This window comes from Pezoporus occidentalis, unplaced genomic scaffold (assembly GCF_034315485.1).
Source record: "Pezoporus occidentalis ecotype Australia unplaced genomic scaffold, CSIRO_AGI_Poc_V1 ctg4, whole genome shotgun sequence".
NCBI lineage: Eukaryota > Metazoa > Chordata > Aves > Psittaciformes > Psittacidae > Pezoporus > Pezoporus occidentalis.
This window is the reverse complement of record NW_026915724.1, coordinates 14,129,626-14,149,117: the sequence shown is the minus strand read 5'-3', so window position 1 is coordinate 14,149,117 and position 19,492 is coordinate 14,129,626. Positions and strand designations below refer to the sequence as shown.

The window sequence follows — 19,492 nt, the reverse complement described above, 5'->3', positions numbered from 1 at the left end:
ATTGTATGAGGTCTTTACAGCACTGATTCCTCAACAGAGACAAACATAATAAACATTGTTTCCAAGAAAATAAATATACTGCAGTTGAGCTAGGCAATATTCACAATACTTCCATAGGCAATGGTAGCAGACACATATTTTTGCAGACAAGGTTCATGTTTGTATGGGTTACTTATTTTCCCATTGTTTACTAAGTAAATAGAATGAATCAGTATGTTGAAAGTCATATGGGTTTTCTGATAAGTAGCCTCAGTTTAGAGGCCTTGATATAAAAATCAGAGATCCCAACAGTTTCTACTTGCTGACACTGAGACTTCCTAGGGGTAGGCAAAATGGCTTTTCATTCTGTATTTCTCGTTTTCTTAGCTGGCCTGGCATTTGTCTCCGAAGCTGCACCACTGGTAAGTGTCTCAGGATTGAGGTCCTTCATACTATGTAGTCCCAGATTTTCTTTTTTATATATACTTTAATTCTTACAAATGAAAAATAGATTATTCTATTTTACTGCAATTCTTTTGATTTCATCAACTGTGGTTCTCTCCTACTGCTCTTTTTCTGGTCCTTCTTTCCCCTGTGCTAGTGACTAGTGAGAAGGTTACAGAAGCAGCACTTGTCATTAGACTCAGCTACGTCAAAAATAATGTGAAACTTGAAAAGAAAAAAATATCTTAATCACTACACAAAAGCCTTGGGCCTGTTGAAAAGAAACTAACAGCCCTTATAATACAATAACCAAAATCCTGTTGTGAGGGATTTCATTTCTTCTGGTGAGACCCATGCTGAGGAAATGCCTTCTCTAGTCCTCTCCCTTTCTACTCTACCCACTACAGTTCTATCCCAAGCAAGCAAGAAGAGATATCAACACTCATTGATGCAAGCAAAGAACAGAGCCAAACCCAAGATCACACTTCCAGAGAGCTCATTTATTCCAGCAAGGCAAGCCAGAGACATATGCTTCAGCCTGGAATTCTTCTAAAATTGACTTGTCTGTCTCCCTTCCTACTCATCCTCTCCTGCTCTGATCTTTGGGAAAATAAATACCTGACCTGTGAGGAAGCAGATTTCCACTGAGCTCCCAGGGTATAAAAACCAGGAAAATAAGTAGTGGAATTAGAGCCCCACCTTGCCAATGCCTTAGAACACTAGTGAGGAGCCTCTGCATTCCAGAAAGGTAATGTGAGGAGTCTGGGCATACAGGCAGTATAGACACATGCAGATACATTGGTCTGATATAGGGCAGGGTTCCTGGCTGGTGGGGAACTCAATAGATCACAGACTGTAAGACAGAACATAAGAGAGGGCTCTTAGTTTTTAACATCTACATCACAATTTATTTTGTAATGATTAAATGGAGATCAATGATTGCTATTCTGAGATCATCGCTGATTAGCACCTTCCACAAAGCTCTATTTTCTCACTTTTCACGTACAGACTTAGGTAATGGAAGGTCAAAGTCCTGATTCAACTCCACTTTTGAGTAGGTAAAACATAAAGGCATAACCATTGCTTGCGATTAACATGCTGGGAGTGAAACTACAGCCACCCCATCTTGGAGGGAAGGTTTTCCTCTCCTACCCCTGCACAACTGCCAGGGGGTGACAAATCTGATACAACATAAGGAGAGGCTCCTTATGTGGTGCTTTTCAAATTTACAGGAGAATGAAGATAACTCCATGGCAACAAGACATCACAGTCTCTCAAATGCAGAAAGCTGTGCTTGAATTACCACTCCAAAATAAAGAGTTGATAGATTTCTAAACATTCCTACTACTTTTGGTGATTTAATTATTTCCCGTTGAGGTCACAATCTAGTTACAACTTCATGCTGGAGATGATGTGTACTTAAGCCATGCAAATAGAAAACACAAGTGTGTACTCACACACAGCCGCAGTGCCTCCCCAGTGCACATAGCTACACTCCTGACGGCTCCTGACATCTTTCTTCCTAGTTCCACACAGTATCCAGCCCCCAGAATGCTTTAGGCTACATTTGTGCAGTACACCTTGTTCTTGTTCAGAAAAATACGGTATACTCTATAGATCTAAAGAATAATAGTGCTTACTGCTTTATTACACATCATTGAGAACCCTTCTTACAATACAAAAATTCTCTCTTCCTCTCTGAAGGACTCTGCTGACTCCAAGCATCCTCTTTTTATAAAAATTCTGGATTCAGTCCGAGGAAGTCCAGCTCCAAATGTTCCAGTTAAGTTATATAAAGAAGCTGCAGATGGATCTTGGGAACTGTTAAACTCAAAGTAAGTAATACCAAAATAGTGAGTGAAAGAAGGGAAAGGCAATGGGAAGAGGCCAAATAGTTGAAAAATCAGCTTCACATTCTCTAACATGTCTTTTTTTTATTCAGAGGAAAGTAACATACTATTGAACAAATTTGCTGCTGTCTTTTAACTGTACTACAGTTTCAACTACCAAAATGGTTTTATAATGCTTTTATAATTACTCTGAGCCCAAGAAAGTATTCTAAAATACCCTTTAATTCAATCATCACTTCTTTTCAATTTCATTACAAAGGATTATATTACTTTTTAGTACCCAGCAATGAACTGCTGCATTGTTACCAGAAGAATCAGGCAGATTCTTAGGGTTTTTTTAAACTAAGACTCGGGTTGAGTATCCTACCTTTACTGGCTGTTTTCCTTCTTTCAAAATGGATTTTCATTTAATCAACACCACAGCTTTAGCAAGAAAACATGAAACTCTTTTGAACATATACAACCTCATATTTGATAGCCACCTTTAATTCAAAAACAAGGAATCAGCCAAAGGAGAAAATCTGGCGACAAAGCTTCCTCATCTCCTCCCCACAGAAAAGAAATTACATTTAAAACGAAAAAAATAATCTCCCAGATATTTAAATGCTGCCATATCTTAAAAAAAAAGGAATTGTGGAATTTCATATGTAGATAACTTTTAAATAGTGGGACTCCAGATGCATTTCTAGACAGTCCGTGAGAAACTGTACGCAAGTGGCTCTTTGGTGTTATAAAGCAGAAGGCTGGCAGAAACGACAGTGCTCTCATATGTGTCCCTGAAAAACAGCCATAGTGAAGGCCGCACGTACTTGTACAAGGTGGGGAAGAACAATCTATTCACATTGTCCTACTTAAATCACCTTCCACCCCTCAAGTGAGCAGATAGCTTCACACATATTCTGTCACTGGAAATACACGAAATCTTCTATTAAGAGGGTGTTTAGTTTATCTTCATTCAACTCTGAACTTAGAGGCTTTATATAAAGATACTGGGCCGAACAGCTAGATGTTGACTAAAGCCATAAAAACATCCTTAACATTTGAAACAAAGAACAAAGTAACCTTAAGATAAGGTGCGCAAACATTGTGATAATACTAAATCAACCTCTCCAGCCTTCTTAATTTGTAAATAACTGAATTTTAACAAGAGATTCTGAAATAACTGTTCTCAGTTAAAAATATGTTTGGGTTTAGTTGAAAACGCTTATTAAAAAAATGAAAATTTATCTAATAATGACCAATCTACAAAAATAGAGACATTCAAATGGATAAAAAAAGTCTGACAACTGACTACAGAGCAACTTAGAAGTTACAAGTGCTATTCTATGACTCACATGCTACATTAAAGTACAAATCTTAAGTAATGCATTGGACAATGATATCAAAAACATTGAATTCTTAATTTTTTTATGCATGCAATTTGAATAAAATATGTTCAGAAAAGATATGGCAGCCAGAACACAAAACAGTGGCTTGTGACTACTAAAATCAGACACTAGCAATGGATAACCTACCCAACCAAAAACCTAGGATTACATAATTTATTTCACAGAAATAGGTTTCAACCAAGAGACATGTTTAAGAGACAGAATTCAATATTGGTTCTGGAGCCCTAAATTGGTTGGTGTTCAAAGGTGCATCATTTCAAGGCAGAACTATGGCCTTGGATAGCATTGATAGCATCTTCAAATAAAACAAAACCATCTGTTTGCCAAGGATGGAAAATCAACTGATCAATACAGACAACAGGGTATTCCATAAGGCTATGTTGGCTGACCTCCAGTAATTTCAAATAGCAGACTTCAAATTTCAAAGAGCCAATTGTAGAGAAAAATTTATACTCAATACATCTAAATAAGAACAGAAAAATCAAGAGTTGACCCTACTTACTTGCACAGTAAGTGCACCATAGAGCTCCTGCATTGCTTACAACAGTGGCAAAGCTCTCCCTCTGAGTGGCTAAATTTAATTAACTCCAAGACCCTGTCAAGAGTCTATGAACAATAACGTCAACTTCTGGCTCACCCTCAAGCCATACAGCGTAGTGACATGGCAGGCAGGCAGCCAGCTGCTGTGGCAATGGTGGATATAACAAATGCCAGGATAAGCTCTGAAGCATCCATAATACAGATGGACATACGCCATTCCAGACCAATAGAAGTATTTGTCATGTTACTTAAGCTACACAACGTCACTCAAATTCAATTGCTAAGATCTGCATTCTTGGGGTTTCAACCAAAATATAAAAGTGCATTCTTCTGTCATCACAGACAAACCAATGACAACGGCGGGCTCCATGAACTCACTACTAAGGAACAATTTGTAGCAGGGTTGTACAAGATTGAGCTTGACACAGCCTCTTATTGGAAGAGTCTGGGCTTGAACCCCTTCCATCACCATGCTGATGTGAGTATTCATTTTCTCCTGTACTTTAGCTGCAAAGAATACAGATCCTTTACCTGTCTAGGCTTCAATTAGTAACTGAATGTTGAGCTTTCTTTTCACTTTAAAGTGTTTCTGCATTAACACTTTAAATCTATAGCCTCAAAGCTTTTTAACATACTCAGGAGAGAATGTAATTACTAGCTTCCCCATAAGTCTCAATAAGCTCTTAGATGCATTACTTTCAAACAGGTTTTCCAGCCTTCTACCTCTACTTAAGCCTGTGATTCTTTCTACTCTAGACACCTAAGGGAGAACAACAGGTGAATTATTCTACTGGGAAAATAATTTTTCTGCCTTTTGGATCCAGGAGTTTCACAACTGTAGGCAGTTTATAATTTAGATTTTTAAAGATAATGGAAGTATGAAACGCATTCTGGATGCTTGGATCCTCAGGTTAAAAAAAAAAAAAAAGTATAACAGGCCTTTTTAGTTTGCATGGGATAGATTGGTTAGAGAAGGTGGTCTAAACCAGGTACCAGCTGAGGCGAACTAGAGGGTTAGGGACTCCATGGGGGCGCTCCCCTTCCCCTCCGCAGTGTCAGGCCTTTCATATAAGCTTTCAGTAGCAGCTGCAGCCCTGTATTATTGTTTACTGGACTGTGACAGACCAGCGAACACCACCAGCCATACAGTTTGCAACTGCTGTCCAAACAGCCATTCCTCATCTCTTGAAGAAAAGGTAGCAAACCCCTGGGTTAAACTTTGTTTCTGCCTCCCTAAAATATAGATGAGAAATTATATTCTTATTCTAAACAACAATGAAGGTTAACACTGGATAGTTTGCCTTCTGTGATAACTAAAACAAAAGAGGCAAGATGATTTATAGCATGTAAGAAATTTATTATACATCAAGATGCTTAAGTCTATATTCCAGACTAGAAATAAATTTAATACAGAGTGCAAGAGCTCCTTTCTTAAAAATAAGCCTCAGTGGGTAACATCATGTTTTTGCTCAGTTCACTGGTTGTTTCATATGCATCTTTTTTACCAATGTTGAAAGGAGCAGAAGCTGTGCACCACAGAATTATTAGACTACCTATTTTAAAAGTTGACACCCATAACCTCACACAAATAATTTTACTATGTAAAAGGAGATATCAAAGGATAGGATATGAGCTGGGAAAGATGTTAAAAAGACTATTATAAATCATTCATATATAAGGTTATTACCATGTTGTGGCTGAAGGACTAATGCCGTTCTTCTCTATCTACTAGATATGTAAAGAGAAACTCATTGCATTGTATTTTTGCCTGACGATAGTGACTGTAGCACTATGTTTAATTCTGTTCCTCAAAGCTCAGGACTTCATAAGAGCAACAAAAATAGTCAAATACTTCAAATACTTGAAAGAATGCCTTTTTTATTTTTCCATTTTTAATAAAGACAGTCAATGGGTTCAATAAGGAACCACTTATGAGTATCAACAAGGAAACCATTATTTGGATGATAAATATATTTGATGAAATTTTAAATAATATATGTGACAGGGATGCTTTTAGGAACGGATATTTAACGTGGAAAAACTGTGTGACAGGCAGTCACAGATTACTGTGATCAAATCACAAGAGAAGGTATTTTCGAAGTTTTGTGAGAGGTTAGATAAAATGATTACAATGGTTCCATATAGGCTCACAGCTAGAGATCATTTCTCATTTATCTTGTATGTTTTCTTTTTCCAGGTGGTGTTCACAGCTAATGATGGTAGTTATCGACATTATTCCATTGTTGTTCTCCTCAGTCCCTTTTCTTACTCAACTACAGCAGTAGTTAGTGAGCCAGTGGAGTAGAAGCAAATATTAAGGATGGCAATATAGAGGTGTAAATTAAAGATTCCATCAATGGTAAGAACTTAGTTTCTAACTGTATCAACAGTAAATCACTTGTTTTCTCACTTTGTTAATTTTATGAGAAACATGTATTGATTTTGCTTTCAAATACTCTTCTGAATAAAAGTATTCTTTATTTCTGTATTCTGTAAGTATTGTTCTTCTGAATAAAAATTTAGGGTTTGAAAAAAACACATTAAGCTTAGAAAAAAATGCACTGAAACTCCATTATTGAGACTCTAAGAATAAATCAAGGTCTTCCATGAAGTTAATAAACTATACTCCTTGCAAAGGAAGATAACAAAATGCATCTGAAAGGGGTCTCATGAAAAGCAAGCCCACAAGAAACACAATCTACCACCTACCATCATCTACACTTCATCACTGAAGTCCACAACAGATGAAGTTGCATGGGACTACTACCCAGGATGCCACATAATCACCAGATTCTGATTTTTAAGATATAGAAGCAAAAGCAGCTTAAAAGAGACAGCAAGGTAGAATAGCAATTAAGGATGTTACACATACTTAAAATACCTTCTTTCCTGCTTTCCAATATATTGTAATTGGTGACTCTTTCAAGAAGAGTCAGTATCCAGCGCTGCAGAAAAGTATATACATCAAACATACTTAATAAGTTTGTGTACTTTCATAAAATTCTGCAAATACCTTTGACCCCAGATGAAGTACTCCCAAAAATTACTTGCATACCTCTAACCATCAGACACTTTTGTAATAGCTACAAGATACAAAGAAAAATAAGGATAACTGATGATTCCTGAGAAAAGCAGCTCCCTGTTTAATGTCAGGAGAAATAGGGATAAATACTTCTATTTCCCATTCTTATAACCCATACATAAGGAAGATTATTCCTAAACTTAGAGAGCCATTAGGAGAGCCACTGGAAAAGCATGAGTCATTTATCCTAATAAAACCAGAAGCTGAACGCATATAAATACCAGTAAAGGGAAACCAATTTGTTAGCCTATGGCTTGTTCCCATCACTGCCGAACCTGATATATCTGCTGGCCAGGTGTTCCTTTTGTTGTTACTTCTAGGGACTAAGCACTAGAAAAATGAGTTCTTTGTCTATAAACAAAACTCAAAGAAGACAGTTCTCCACAGAAGCTCAGAATAAACAAGCCAACACAATCTTTAGAACATTATATTTCATAAAAGACAATGATAAAAAAGTACAAACATTTGCATGAACAACAAAAAAAACAAAACTATGATAGTACACAGGAAATTCCCAGCATTTTAGTGCATTTTTCATTAAGACTATCTTACACACCTCTACAAATAAAATAAGTACGCTTCCTCTTGCTGATACAATGGATCCTTTTAATATTTTTAAATAACTGTTTCATTAGTTACCCACTACAAAGTCATTAGTAAACATAATGATAGAAAAATAGACTGGCGAGATCCAAGAAAAAGGACATTTTGCACTTGTTTTTCCATATACTGTCTATTGCAAAATTGATTTTATATTTTCTCCTTTAATTTGTAATACAGCAAATGGGCTGAAGAGTACCACAGCATATCAACCAGATTCCACTGTTAGTATTTCTGTAATATTTTCACTTGTTAATTTGCAACACCTTCAGGGTCTTGTAAAATACTCCCTCTTTCTTCTCCCTCCATACTCACTCATTGAAGGGAAGACATGCTTAATTTGCCTTGAAAGCAATGCAAAAGGCAATGTGATTGGCTCCTCTCTACAGTTTACAAGAACCATGAAAATATCAAAAGGAATGTGCACAACTCATAGTTCTGCATCGTATTTATTTTGTTTGAAGGCACTGTCTATGTTAAAATTCACTACAGAATAGTACTGAGTTCAAGCAGGTAGTATACAAACACTTTTTTGATGTAATTTAACATGGCAACTTTTAGAAGTTCCCAGCAAAGTGATAAAAGGTATTTAGAGAAGAACGTTGGTTAACAATTCATAATTTAACATCTATCACTTTGGGGCATCAAACCAAAAACATTTTAGGAACTCAGCTACATGTCGTAATCCATTCACATACTGGTTTAAATCACATTTTTTTGAGACCTTACATGATTAATCACTTGGACCTGTAAAGTTATATTAGCTCAGCCACAGCATATGTGTAATATAGTATGTATATAAGTGTGTATATATACATATATATGCAGTAGAATTTTTAAAGATTGCACAGTAATTTCACAGAATGCCTAACAAATAGGCACAAAAGCATGCTTCAGAAAACAGTACAGACCTACAGTACCAAAAAATGTTTCATAATCATAGGTATTAAATTGTAGGTGAACTAATACTGAAAACCAGAAATCACTTCAAATTACATCAGGGATTTAAAAATTTATTCAACAGTTCTTAAAGAATTGTATTAGTCTGCTATAAAGTAAGACCAGTTTTATTTTGAAGATATAATTGTTCATAGAGTGTATTACCTCACATTTATCTAGATGCTTCAGAATATTCTATACACTCAGTTATAGAAAAATGTATCAGGAAGTGATAAAACCACTTAAGCATGCTTTTGAAGGATATTTTGTTCACTTTATGCTCTTAGTTATTTTTATTGCATTACATCATTCCTAAAGCATATTAGATTAACTGATAGATTTCAAAGTAATTCCAATATGGTTCTCTGTTCTCAACTACTTAAATCATTACATTTCTACTAAATATTTGGGATGCCTACAACTAAGCTCCTAACTTTACTGAAGAATGGCTAAGGGCAAAATTTGCTGCTGGGATGTCAAAAAAATAAAAGATGTTTATGGCAAACAAACTCAAATATACAAAGCACCACACCATCTGTGGTAGCAATTCAGGAAACCAACACACAGTAATGAGTTAAAGTTAATATTCTTTGTCAACACTCTTACAGAACACTCTATGGATAAACAATCCTTATTATATACTGCTTTCCATTCTTCATGGGAGCAGAAGTCACTCTTTGGTTCCTAAAGAGTCGAGTAACTGTGACAAACAAAACAGCTTAGTAGATCTTGGTCAGTATCTTTGCATTAACATAGAAAATAAATGCTCCAGTCGTTTTCCTTAGTATTAACAAGGGATGTAAAAAAATATTGGAAAAACATAATAATGCTTAGCACTGGGATACTTTTAGGTAGCATAACATTACAAGGAAACAGAAAATAAGAAGATATGTTTTGCATTATAAGCCAAGGAAAGGGGCTAGTTATATACAACACCACAAAAAAAAAAAAATAGAGAAATAGAAAGGACCAATCCTTAGTTGGACTGTGCAACCTCAATCTCATTGAAAGTCATCGACTTGAGGATACTCAGTGCATCATGGAAGCACTCAGCACTCTACCAGAATAGGCCCTTAAATAGCTATATTGATTAATATATTATGAGTGGAATTTTAAAAAGCACTTGGATTTGGCCAGCTTTTAGTTCCACTTAGGTCATCACATCATCATCAGCGGAGCAGTGTGACCAACATCGTGGTTCTGAAAATCCCACAATACAAGAATTAGAACTATTAGAACTATGTTTTATTATTTTCTTAAAAATCTAAATTAAATATTCTTCCAATGAAGACACATTTTTGGCTCTTCTGATTTTGGAGGAATAAAAGTGCTGTTTACTAGGATTTTTTTTTTTTTAAAAGAACAATACCAAAATACTGTACGCACCCAGACACACTGTTTTAGGCATTAAAATCCCTGACATTGACACTAGTGGCACACTTGGAAACAGTTCCTGTAGATCATAAAACGCAACAACGGCAAGATTTTCTGTAATACACATGCAATATGCATATAAGTAGCATTTAGATGGCAAGCAGGGTATCATACAATTTTGCTGGCAATAAATAAAATTAAAAGCTTTCTTTCTAGCACGTTCATATATGAAATTGATTTTTCTATACAGATATGCAGGAGGCCTAGAGCTCAAAACTAGTATAACAGTTTACAGTCATAGCCGGCCAACAATTAATATTTCCTTCATTTCACATAAGGTATAACCTTTTTTTAAGCATACTTACATTTTACAATTGTTCTTTCATGCTAATAAAAACATTCCTATAGAATTCAAACAAGAACACACTCAAATACATACCGAAGCATAAAATATTGAGCAATTTAAAAGCAATGTACACACATTCATTTACATCACATATTTACAAAACACGTTTTAAAAAGAAACAAAAGCATTCATTTAAATATTGGGGGGGGGGGAGGCAGTTTAGTATAAAAAAATTCCTGGAAGAGGCCTCTGTCCCTACTTCCAGAGAAGCTACAAGTCTGTTTTCTGCAGTTTATTTAGTTGAGTAGTTTAGATAGAGAATATGAAGAATGAAGGCTTGAACAGTAGTCTCATGCTGTAAACATCTGAGTGGTAGCTGCTGCCTTTCCTTTTTGAACAAAATACATGGTACATACAATCACTTCTCATTGCTAATATGCATTATCAAATGGTCAAAAATCTCTAATTCTTAAGATGCTGCTTGTTGGTTTTGTTTTAAAGCGTCTGTTAGTAGCTTCCAGTGTTAAAAGTTTATTCTGGTAGGGTAGCTTATCATTCCACTTTCATCAATAGTCTCTAACAGGAGCAAGTTCTGGTATGAGATTAACAGTTATATTTTTATACAATCTACTGACAAGTATTTTAGGAGTATATATTAAATTGTTCAACCCATCAATATACTGACGTTCTCTGGAATACCTCAGAAGTTTATATCTGCAGAGGGAGTTGGAAGAAGAAAACATGAGAAACATTTGCAAGACGATTCAACTGATGTTAGACATGATACTCTAAACTCATTTAATTCTGAAATATGCTTTAAATTATGAAACTACCTCTCAGCCCTTGAAATTACAAAATTGCCTACCTAAGCTTTCAAAGAAGACACTTTCCGGTTTTTCAATACAGTGATATTTTATATTCACATACACAAGTTAACATTAAGACTAAATAACAAAGAAGGAATTCAATATGTGTACTTTTAATGGTCCCAAACAAAACTGATTTTTAAAGAACATTGAATTTCTTCATGTTCTTTCACTATAAAACTCAACTATAGAGCTCAGAGAATATCTAGGAACCGTCACTGTTTATCATTATATGCTTAAAAGTTGGAATTGTTCTTCATTTCATTCTTGAGACTCCTGCATTTGTAAATTTGACTAAATTTTGACTAAAAAAAAACAGAGTTCCTCTTCCCCAGCTTACATATATATAATTTTAATTCCATATCAGGTATTTATTCATGTCTATTGTACAGGTCTTTTTTTTTTTAAATTATGAATAAAGCAGAAAAAAAAAGATGCTCCCACAAAAAAAACACCCACTGTTAACAGAAATGAGCAGTACTTCTAATTTCCTGAAAACACATACCGTAAGCCCTTTATCTTACTTTTCACATACTAATTTTTAGGTGTAGCTCAGTTGCTGCCTTCTATTTGCTATTTCAAGGTAGAGCAGCCAGAACCTACCGGCCAATTAAAGTGGCTTTCGCATCTTTGTAGCAAAACAAAGAAAACCCAAAAGAAAATGTTCACGTCAATATAAACAGGAAATGAAAAGAAAGTAGCTCAGAAAAGAACGAATATGATGGAAGAAACCAATCCTTGAGAAGTTTTAAAGCCTGTTTTCATGCAGGAGTGATTTTCCCTAGATGCACTGCTTTCTTTTGCAGAATATCCAAATTAACCAGCTAATGGAGCCCTGCCAGCACTAATGCCCAAACTATTAAGGAACAATAACATTCTGCATCAAAGATTATGATGATAATATCTTCTGACACACAAACTTAGTCTCTCTCATGGTTAAATAAGAAACATCTGAACAGCAAACTGTGTTTAAGAAAACACAAAGTTTAGCATTAAAGATGGAATAACGCTGATAAGCACTGACTGTATGTGTGGAAGATTTATATATGCATAAGAAAAATTCTACATCTTTAGCTCTAGCATTCAAACAGTTTTCTGTTTCCCTTACCGTCCTAAAAACTGGACTTCACCTCTGTGATGATGAGGAATGGATTTGTATTTCCCTAAATCTCCTTCTGGTCTTGTTACATTGTATCCAGCATAGTGAACCCTGTGGTACAATACATAAACATTTTTCTGAAGTGTATCAAAGAGACAGTTTTAAAAGTTATAGCAAAAGTGAAAAATGTGCATCAAATCTTTTAAAGCTGGTCTTTGCATTCACTGACATCCTCTCCCTAAAATACCGAAACACTGCTAAACCAACAACTACAAAAACTGGCAAAACCCAATGAAGTGTGAAATAATAGTAGTAATAATTATAACTATTATTATTTCCTATTTAGTATTTCCTGCTTTGTTCTTAAAGCACAACTGCATAAAAATAATCAGAAAGAAAGAATAAAAAACCTACAAACTCTTCCTTTAAAATATCTCTTTACATATAAACTTATGCAGTCACTAGGTTTCAACAGCTCAACCGGAACATTTTACACTTGTTTACTGTAAGCAGTTTGCAGTAATTGCTGTCCATTGTCCAATTTGTGAATATTACTATAGTCACAAATTAGCCTCTGTCTCCAACACTGCTCCTCACGCTTACTTTTCATGTCTGTGGGATGGTATTCCATAATGCCAGTAGCAAGAGAGATGGAAATTAAAATCAAAACACAGTGCATAGGAGACTAGAAGGAATAAGAATAAATATGCTTAATACTGGTATCTACTGTTAATTCTGTTATTTGTTACAAGATCTCACTCTTAAAAGCCGGGGCTAAGAAAAAAGAACATCATACTTATCTCTTCTAATGGTATGTTTTGATATTTTTAAAGTGAACTCTTTAGAAGTGTTAGAATTTGTTCATCTGAAACAAATTTTAAAAAGGTAACATCTGACAGAAAAAAAAAACCAACACCTAATAGCTCTCAAAGGGTGGATTGCACAAAACAATGAGAAAGACGTAAGTACTGAACACTCACCTGTTCCAAAGATCATCATCTTCTCCACCCCATCCCCAAAAGGCATTTGGAAACCCATTGATCTTCCTGAATTGCTCTACTGTCAGGCCACTTACACCACCAAAGAACTCATTGTATGGAAGACTGAAAACAAAAGGCAAATTCTGTATTATTAGCTAAACTTAGATAGGTAACCTTCTCTTTGAAGGATACCTTTCAAAAACACAAGAACCCCAAGCTAAGGACATGAACAGATGATGAACAAATTTACTAACCAAAACTGGCTCACAGATCACTGACATTAAGTAAGATACATGAAAGTTGAACAAAATGTTTGTAGTAGTGTCTGATTTGCATACAAGCTACTCTTAAACTATCTCACATTAGTACCATGAAACAGAAGTCTACCACATATTTCAGATGGCTGATTTAGACCCATAGCTGAAGTGTTAAGTGAAATCCTCAAACTGTTGTATTTCAACACTATTTGACTGGAAAAAAAAAAAAACACTGAAAACATCCTCTTTGATCATCTGAAAAAATTACAATTAGTAATGCATCAATCCATTAATTTTAATTAGTAACTACATCCTACAGAACTGTTAAAACTCAAGGGGAACAGTTTAACAGTACATATGTAACCACAGGGAAAAGCATACTTATTTGAGAAACAATTTTCCAGGTTTTAGAACTTTTGAATCAAAAGGATCTATAGGCAAGTTGGTTTAGGTTTGGGTTTGTGGGGTTTTTGTGGTTGGTTTGTTTTTTTTTTTGTCAGTAAGCATACAGTATTTCCTAACACATATTATTAAACCTACAAGAAATCTGGAGAGGGACTTTTTACAAGGGCATGGAGTGATAGGACAAGGGATAATGGCTTTTAGCTGACATTAGGAAAATATTACTCATTACAAGAGTGGTGAGACACCAGTACTGGTTTCCCACAGAAGTTGTGGCTGTCTTATCCCTGGAAGTGCCCAAGGCCAGGTTGGACAGGGCTTTGAGCAACCTGGTCTAGTTGAAGGTGCCCATGACAGGAGGCATGGAACTAGATGATCTTTAAGGTCCCTTACAACCCAAACCACTCTATGATTCTATGATTAAGTAATAAGCAGTTGGCCAGCACGAACAGACACTATAGCTATATAACATAACATACTAAGGCCCAGGCAATGTGACTTCCAGTTCTCAAAACGTATTTTCAATCTAAAAAACAAAAAAAAAATTTAAGCATCTATATTTACTTCCATTAATATTGATTTGTATCCTTAACCTAGAAGCTGCCACAGTAAAGCGTGCTCCTCTTTACAGAAAAAGCACACAATTTCATGAAATAAAAGTAATCAAACATATTTCTCAGGCGATGCTTCCAAACCTGGAACCTTCAAGAAGTTAGGACTATCTATGAAAAGATTTACCATTGCTTAGGACACAATTGCCACACTGAAGGACAAATAACTCCAGAATGCAAGGGGAAAGAAAAAGAAATACACAGTCACATAATTTCTGACCTCTGCGGAAACACAGGATTCAACCAAATCTTAATAGTTTTGGGGGAAGGTTGTTACTATATATATCCCTACTCAAATGAAATAACAGGTGCTCTAAAATCCCAGAGACACCCCACTCCCAAAAACTAAAACATACATCCCCCTCCCAAAAAAGTCCCAACCAACAAAAAAAAACCCATCAACAACCCAAAACCAACCCATCAACCAAAAATAAAAACAACCAGAGTATGACATTAAATGGAACTATTTGAGCTTTATATTCATATGTATGTATGTGGTACACAAGCACTTTATATATATGTACACAAATATGCATTTATTTTTATATTTAATAAATATGCATTACTGCATACATTTATTTGCATAAACATATTTTGTAAATATTTATTTTGATGTTTTATAAACTTTATAAATTTATGTATCAATACATAAGTTATTATGTAAATACATATTTTTTGTTTAATTTAGATATTTTTTAATACATACAAAATCTTTACAGGTTTGACTGCCAATTGACTGACAAACTGAAGACCAAACACTGTCATGTTTTCAGTGCATTGTTTTTGATCTGTCAGGTTGACCAAGTTCTCAAGTTGATAAACTTCACAACTTTTCAGGATGGCAAATACATACATCTAACAAGCAATAAGCTACAGCTTTATATGAAGCGACATAAGATAGCAGAGTGTTAAAAAGCAAGTGAAACATCATCAATGTAAAATGGCAGAAGTGTAGAACATAACAAAACAGAAGGACCAACTATATCCATCAAATTACAACAGGACTGAATACAAAATACCAAGTGTCCTAGCAGTAAGAAAATCTCCCATTTAAAAATGAGTATAAAGCAGAAATAACTTGCATATTCATAAGAAAATTAAGATATTTTTCCTGTAATATTTTGCTGAAGATTATCTCCTTATTTTTGTTACCAACCACTGAAAAACTCATGTTGACAGGGAAGATTCCTAATAAACAAGTTAAGTTTTTCCCCTTTGACATACATGGACTTGAATACAGTCAACCTCAGTGCAACAAGTTTAACACTGAAAATAATAAATACCTTAAAATTAGCAACATATCAAATGTAGACGCTAAACTTAAATCTTCCTTTAATAACTACATACTTCATATATGTAGTAGGAGGCTGTTTTATTGGTTTTACCCACTGTGTGTACTGTCAGAAAATTCATACACACTTTAAGAATGTTTCTGGGTCTTTAAGAAACAAGAATAAAGCTAATTACTTACATGTACATGTATTTGTCCAGCTTTGCTGCAAAATGGCGTGGCATTTCTCCACATCCATAATAATTTCGGTCATTTTCAGGTAAGTGATCAACATCGTGAAATATTATGCAGTCCCAGACAGCATCTTTCATAGCCTCTTTGAAACCAACGTTAAACAGCATGGCACGATTAAAAGGTTGCGTACCTGTCTTCAAACAGAAAACAAAGGAGACATTGCAAGAACCAAGAAGAAAGAGACAAAATTTCAATACTATAAGAAATATATTCTCTATCACACACACACACAAAAAAAAAAAAAACAAACACAAAAATTGACAAAGATGGCTGTTACTCCTCTAGCTAAGCAGAGAAATAGCTCTGGCTAGAACCAAATACATCAACTGCATTGTTCTCCCCTTTTACACAAAACGTAACAGCACTAGCAACTTATAGCACTAGTAACTCTGAAGTATCAAAACATAGGTGGTTTCGATAAAAACAGCATGAAATTACAAGTTAAAGAAATAGTGATATAAACTAAGAAAGAAACACTATACTTTGTTTCTTGTTGAAACAATCAACTAGAATAGGATAGACTATCTCAGTTGAAAAGAACCTACTATCAGCTTTCAGCCATTCCCATGTGTCCTGTCACTGGATCCCAAAGAGATCAGCACCTCCCTTCTCCTCCTCAGGAAGCTGTAGAGAGCAATGAAGTCACCCCACAACCTCCTTTTCTCCAAGCTAGACAAGCCCAGAGTCCTTAGCCACAACATACTTCCAGCCCTGTCTCCAGCTTTGTTACTTTCCTCCTCTGGAGGCATTCAAGGACTTTCACATCCTTCATGAACTGTGGGGCCCAGAACTGCACAGAGTACTCAAGGTGAGGCCACGACAATGCTGAATACAGGGGGATAATCACCTCGTTTGACTGATCAGATCTGCTGTGTTTCACGCACCCCAGGGTGTGGTTTGACCTCTTGGCAGCTAGGGCACACTGCTGACTCACATTGAGCCTGCTGATGATGAGCAAGCTCAGATCCGTTTCTGCAGCACTGCTCTCCAGCCACTCCTCTCCCAGTTTATACTTGGGCCCAGCTTTACTCCACCCTAGGTGCAGAATCCAGCATTTTGATGTGTTAAGTTAATCATTGCCCAATGCTCCAACCTACCTAGATCCCTCTGCAAGGCATTCCACCCCTAGAAAGAGTCAGTAGCACCTCCCAGTTTGTTATCATCAGCAAACTTGCTAATGTTGCATTCAGCTCGGCATCCAGATTGTTGGTAAGTATACTGAACAGAACTGGCCCTCTAACTGAGCACTGAACAGCACCATTAGTGACCCATGGCCAGTCAGATGTAGCCCCATCTTTTTGTCCTTGAATACATACAAAGACAATAGGTTCAAAGACAACATGTTATCAGCTATGAAATATCAGCCCATATTTGAAGAAAAGCAATATAGATCTGGCCATTGCTTAAACTGGGGAATGGAGCTGAACTTTCCTTTCTCATTCAAAGGATTAGAACAGCAGAGTAATTTTTTAATTCTGGATTCATCCAAACCTTATTAAAAATACCAAATGTCCTTTAGCAAGGAATCTTGAAAAGTAACTTTTCAAGAAAATGTTGTTACCTGTTCAACAACATAGAAGGCAAATTCCAGCCGCTGCTTCTGCAACATAGGTATCAGATGACGGAAAAAAATTGGAAGATGCTCATGGCGATTCCGAAAAGGAATAAGGATTGCCACCTTCAAAAAATTGGATATATATTTAGCTATTGTATTAGCATTTCTAAATTTCAATGTTTCAACACAGATCAAGTTTCCCCATGGCATACACAGGCTTTTCAACTTTTACATTTAAATCACCTATGTGTTTTAAATTTTCATTCCTGATAGGAAAGCATGCTGGAATTTTGCTCAAGCAATTTAAAAAATTCTGAGTAGAATATAAGTAAGATTTCCCTTTTATGTTCACTTGCTTTTAATTATACTTTAAGCAACATACACACAGGACAGGTTTGCATCCATATGATGTTTACTAACAACAGTTAATGAAGCTTTAGAAGCTCTTGACAATCCATTTGAAGTTTTCTTCAAGTATAGTCTCTTGAGCACAGATAGCATAACACATATACAACATATTGTTTAAAATACACAGAAGCAGAAGACTGAGTGCTTGCAATGGTAAACTATTCCTATACACAAAAAGAAAACGACAAAAAAAAAAATATTACAAAAATAACTCAACAGCATCTCACCTTCCATCTTGGCTTACAGTCTTTTGGTTTCCAGTGTCCTCCTGGTTTAATGTCTAAATCTTTTGAAAACAGTTGCTGAATTTCATCAAAACTAATTTCACTCATATTGACATCTATAAGGCCTCCTAAGGAAAAAAATATCAATTTGAATTAAGACATCAGATCTAACACTACAAGGGTTATCACAGATAAATAATAGCACAAGAAATTTGTGGTTGCATTGCCTACCGATAAAAACTGAAACTATTATACTATCCTCTTAATATTCAGGTTTTACAGAATGAATTTCAGTATTTCCCAATATAAACATTCTTTCAATAAACCTTACTAGCAAAATACTCCTTTCAGAGGACACAGAACATGAAAAGTAATTTGAATTCTGTATCTATTACCACTGTTCACAATTCCACATCATCTGCACTACTGAACTAATGCTCAAATCCTTGGTGTCTTCCTACCTGCACTTCCACAAAAAATGAAAATGCACCATCACTAAACTCAACAAACTTCCTCAATTTAAATTCTAAATAATTACACACATTGCATGTGCAGCCTTCATCCACTAAATCACCACTATCTGCATCAAACCAGCTTACAGCAAGTGGCTTGGATTTGAGAATTACCACTGATAATCAGCCAAACAGAAAAAGCATTTTCAAATGGCTACTGATGACAGTGGAATTAGGTAATATATTGCATAATGACCTCAATATGGTAGCAAAAATAATCAGGTTATTACTTATTATGAGAAAATACTTAGCTGATAGCTAAGAGTTGGTGCTCATTCACTTATACATGTGCATAAATTTCAAAACTGGAAATGATGATTCATAGTAAACACACTCCAAAGCAGAAGGAATCACAAAAAATTTGAGGGAAAGAGCAGAGTAACACTAATTAACCAGAAACTCAAGTTGCTCTTCAGCAACTACTATACTAGATTACCATATAAAAAACTTGCAATAGTTATCTGACACACGATAAAATACTGGGCTTATTTTTTTCTAAAACTTTAAGTTT

At 35.4% G+C, this 19,492-nt stretch overlaps 2 protein-coding genes across 2 annotated transcripts in view; one reads left to right on the top strand and one right to left on the bottom strand.

Moving 5' to 3' along the window:
* The first annotated feature begins 242 nt into the window (after window positions 1-242).
* On the top strand, window positions 243-6,689 carry LOC134171349 (transthyretin-like). The gene is made up of 4 exons (XM_062633515.1): window positions 243-401; window positions 2,128-2,258; window positions 4,544-4,679; window positions 6,399-6,689. The coding sequence occupies exons 1-4, from the start codon at window positions 333-335 to the stop codon at window positions 6,504-6,506; spliced, it is 444 nt and encodes a 147-aa protein (XP_062489499.1). The 5' UTR covers window positions 243-332; the 3' UTR covers window positions 6,507-6,689.
* A 1,005-nt stretch (window positions 6,690-7,694) lies between these two features.
* The window catches only part of B4GALT6 (beta-1,4-galactosyltransferase 6), a 32,988-nt gene continuing 21,190 nt past the window's right edge, over window positions 7,695-19,492 (bottom strand). Inside the window, exons 4-9 of the mRNA XM_062633513.1 lie at window positions 18,473-18,597; window positions 17,844-17,960; window positions 16,229-16,416; window positions 13,488-13,610; window positions 12,517-12,618; window positions 7,695-11,256 (exon numbers count right to left, since the gene is read on the bottom strand). Of these exons, the coding sequence (XP_062489497.1) occupies window positions 11,109-11,256; window positions 12,517-12,618; window positions 13,488-13,610; window positions 16,229-16,416; window positions 17,844-17,960; window positions 18,473-18,597 (803 nt within the window). The 3' untranslated portion in view covers window positions 7,695-11,108. The remainder of the gene's footprint in view (window positions 11,257-12,516; window positions 12,619-13,487; window positions 13,611-16,228; window positions 16,417-17,843; window positions 17,961-18,472; window positions 18,598-19,492) is intronic.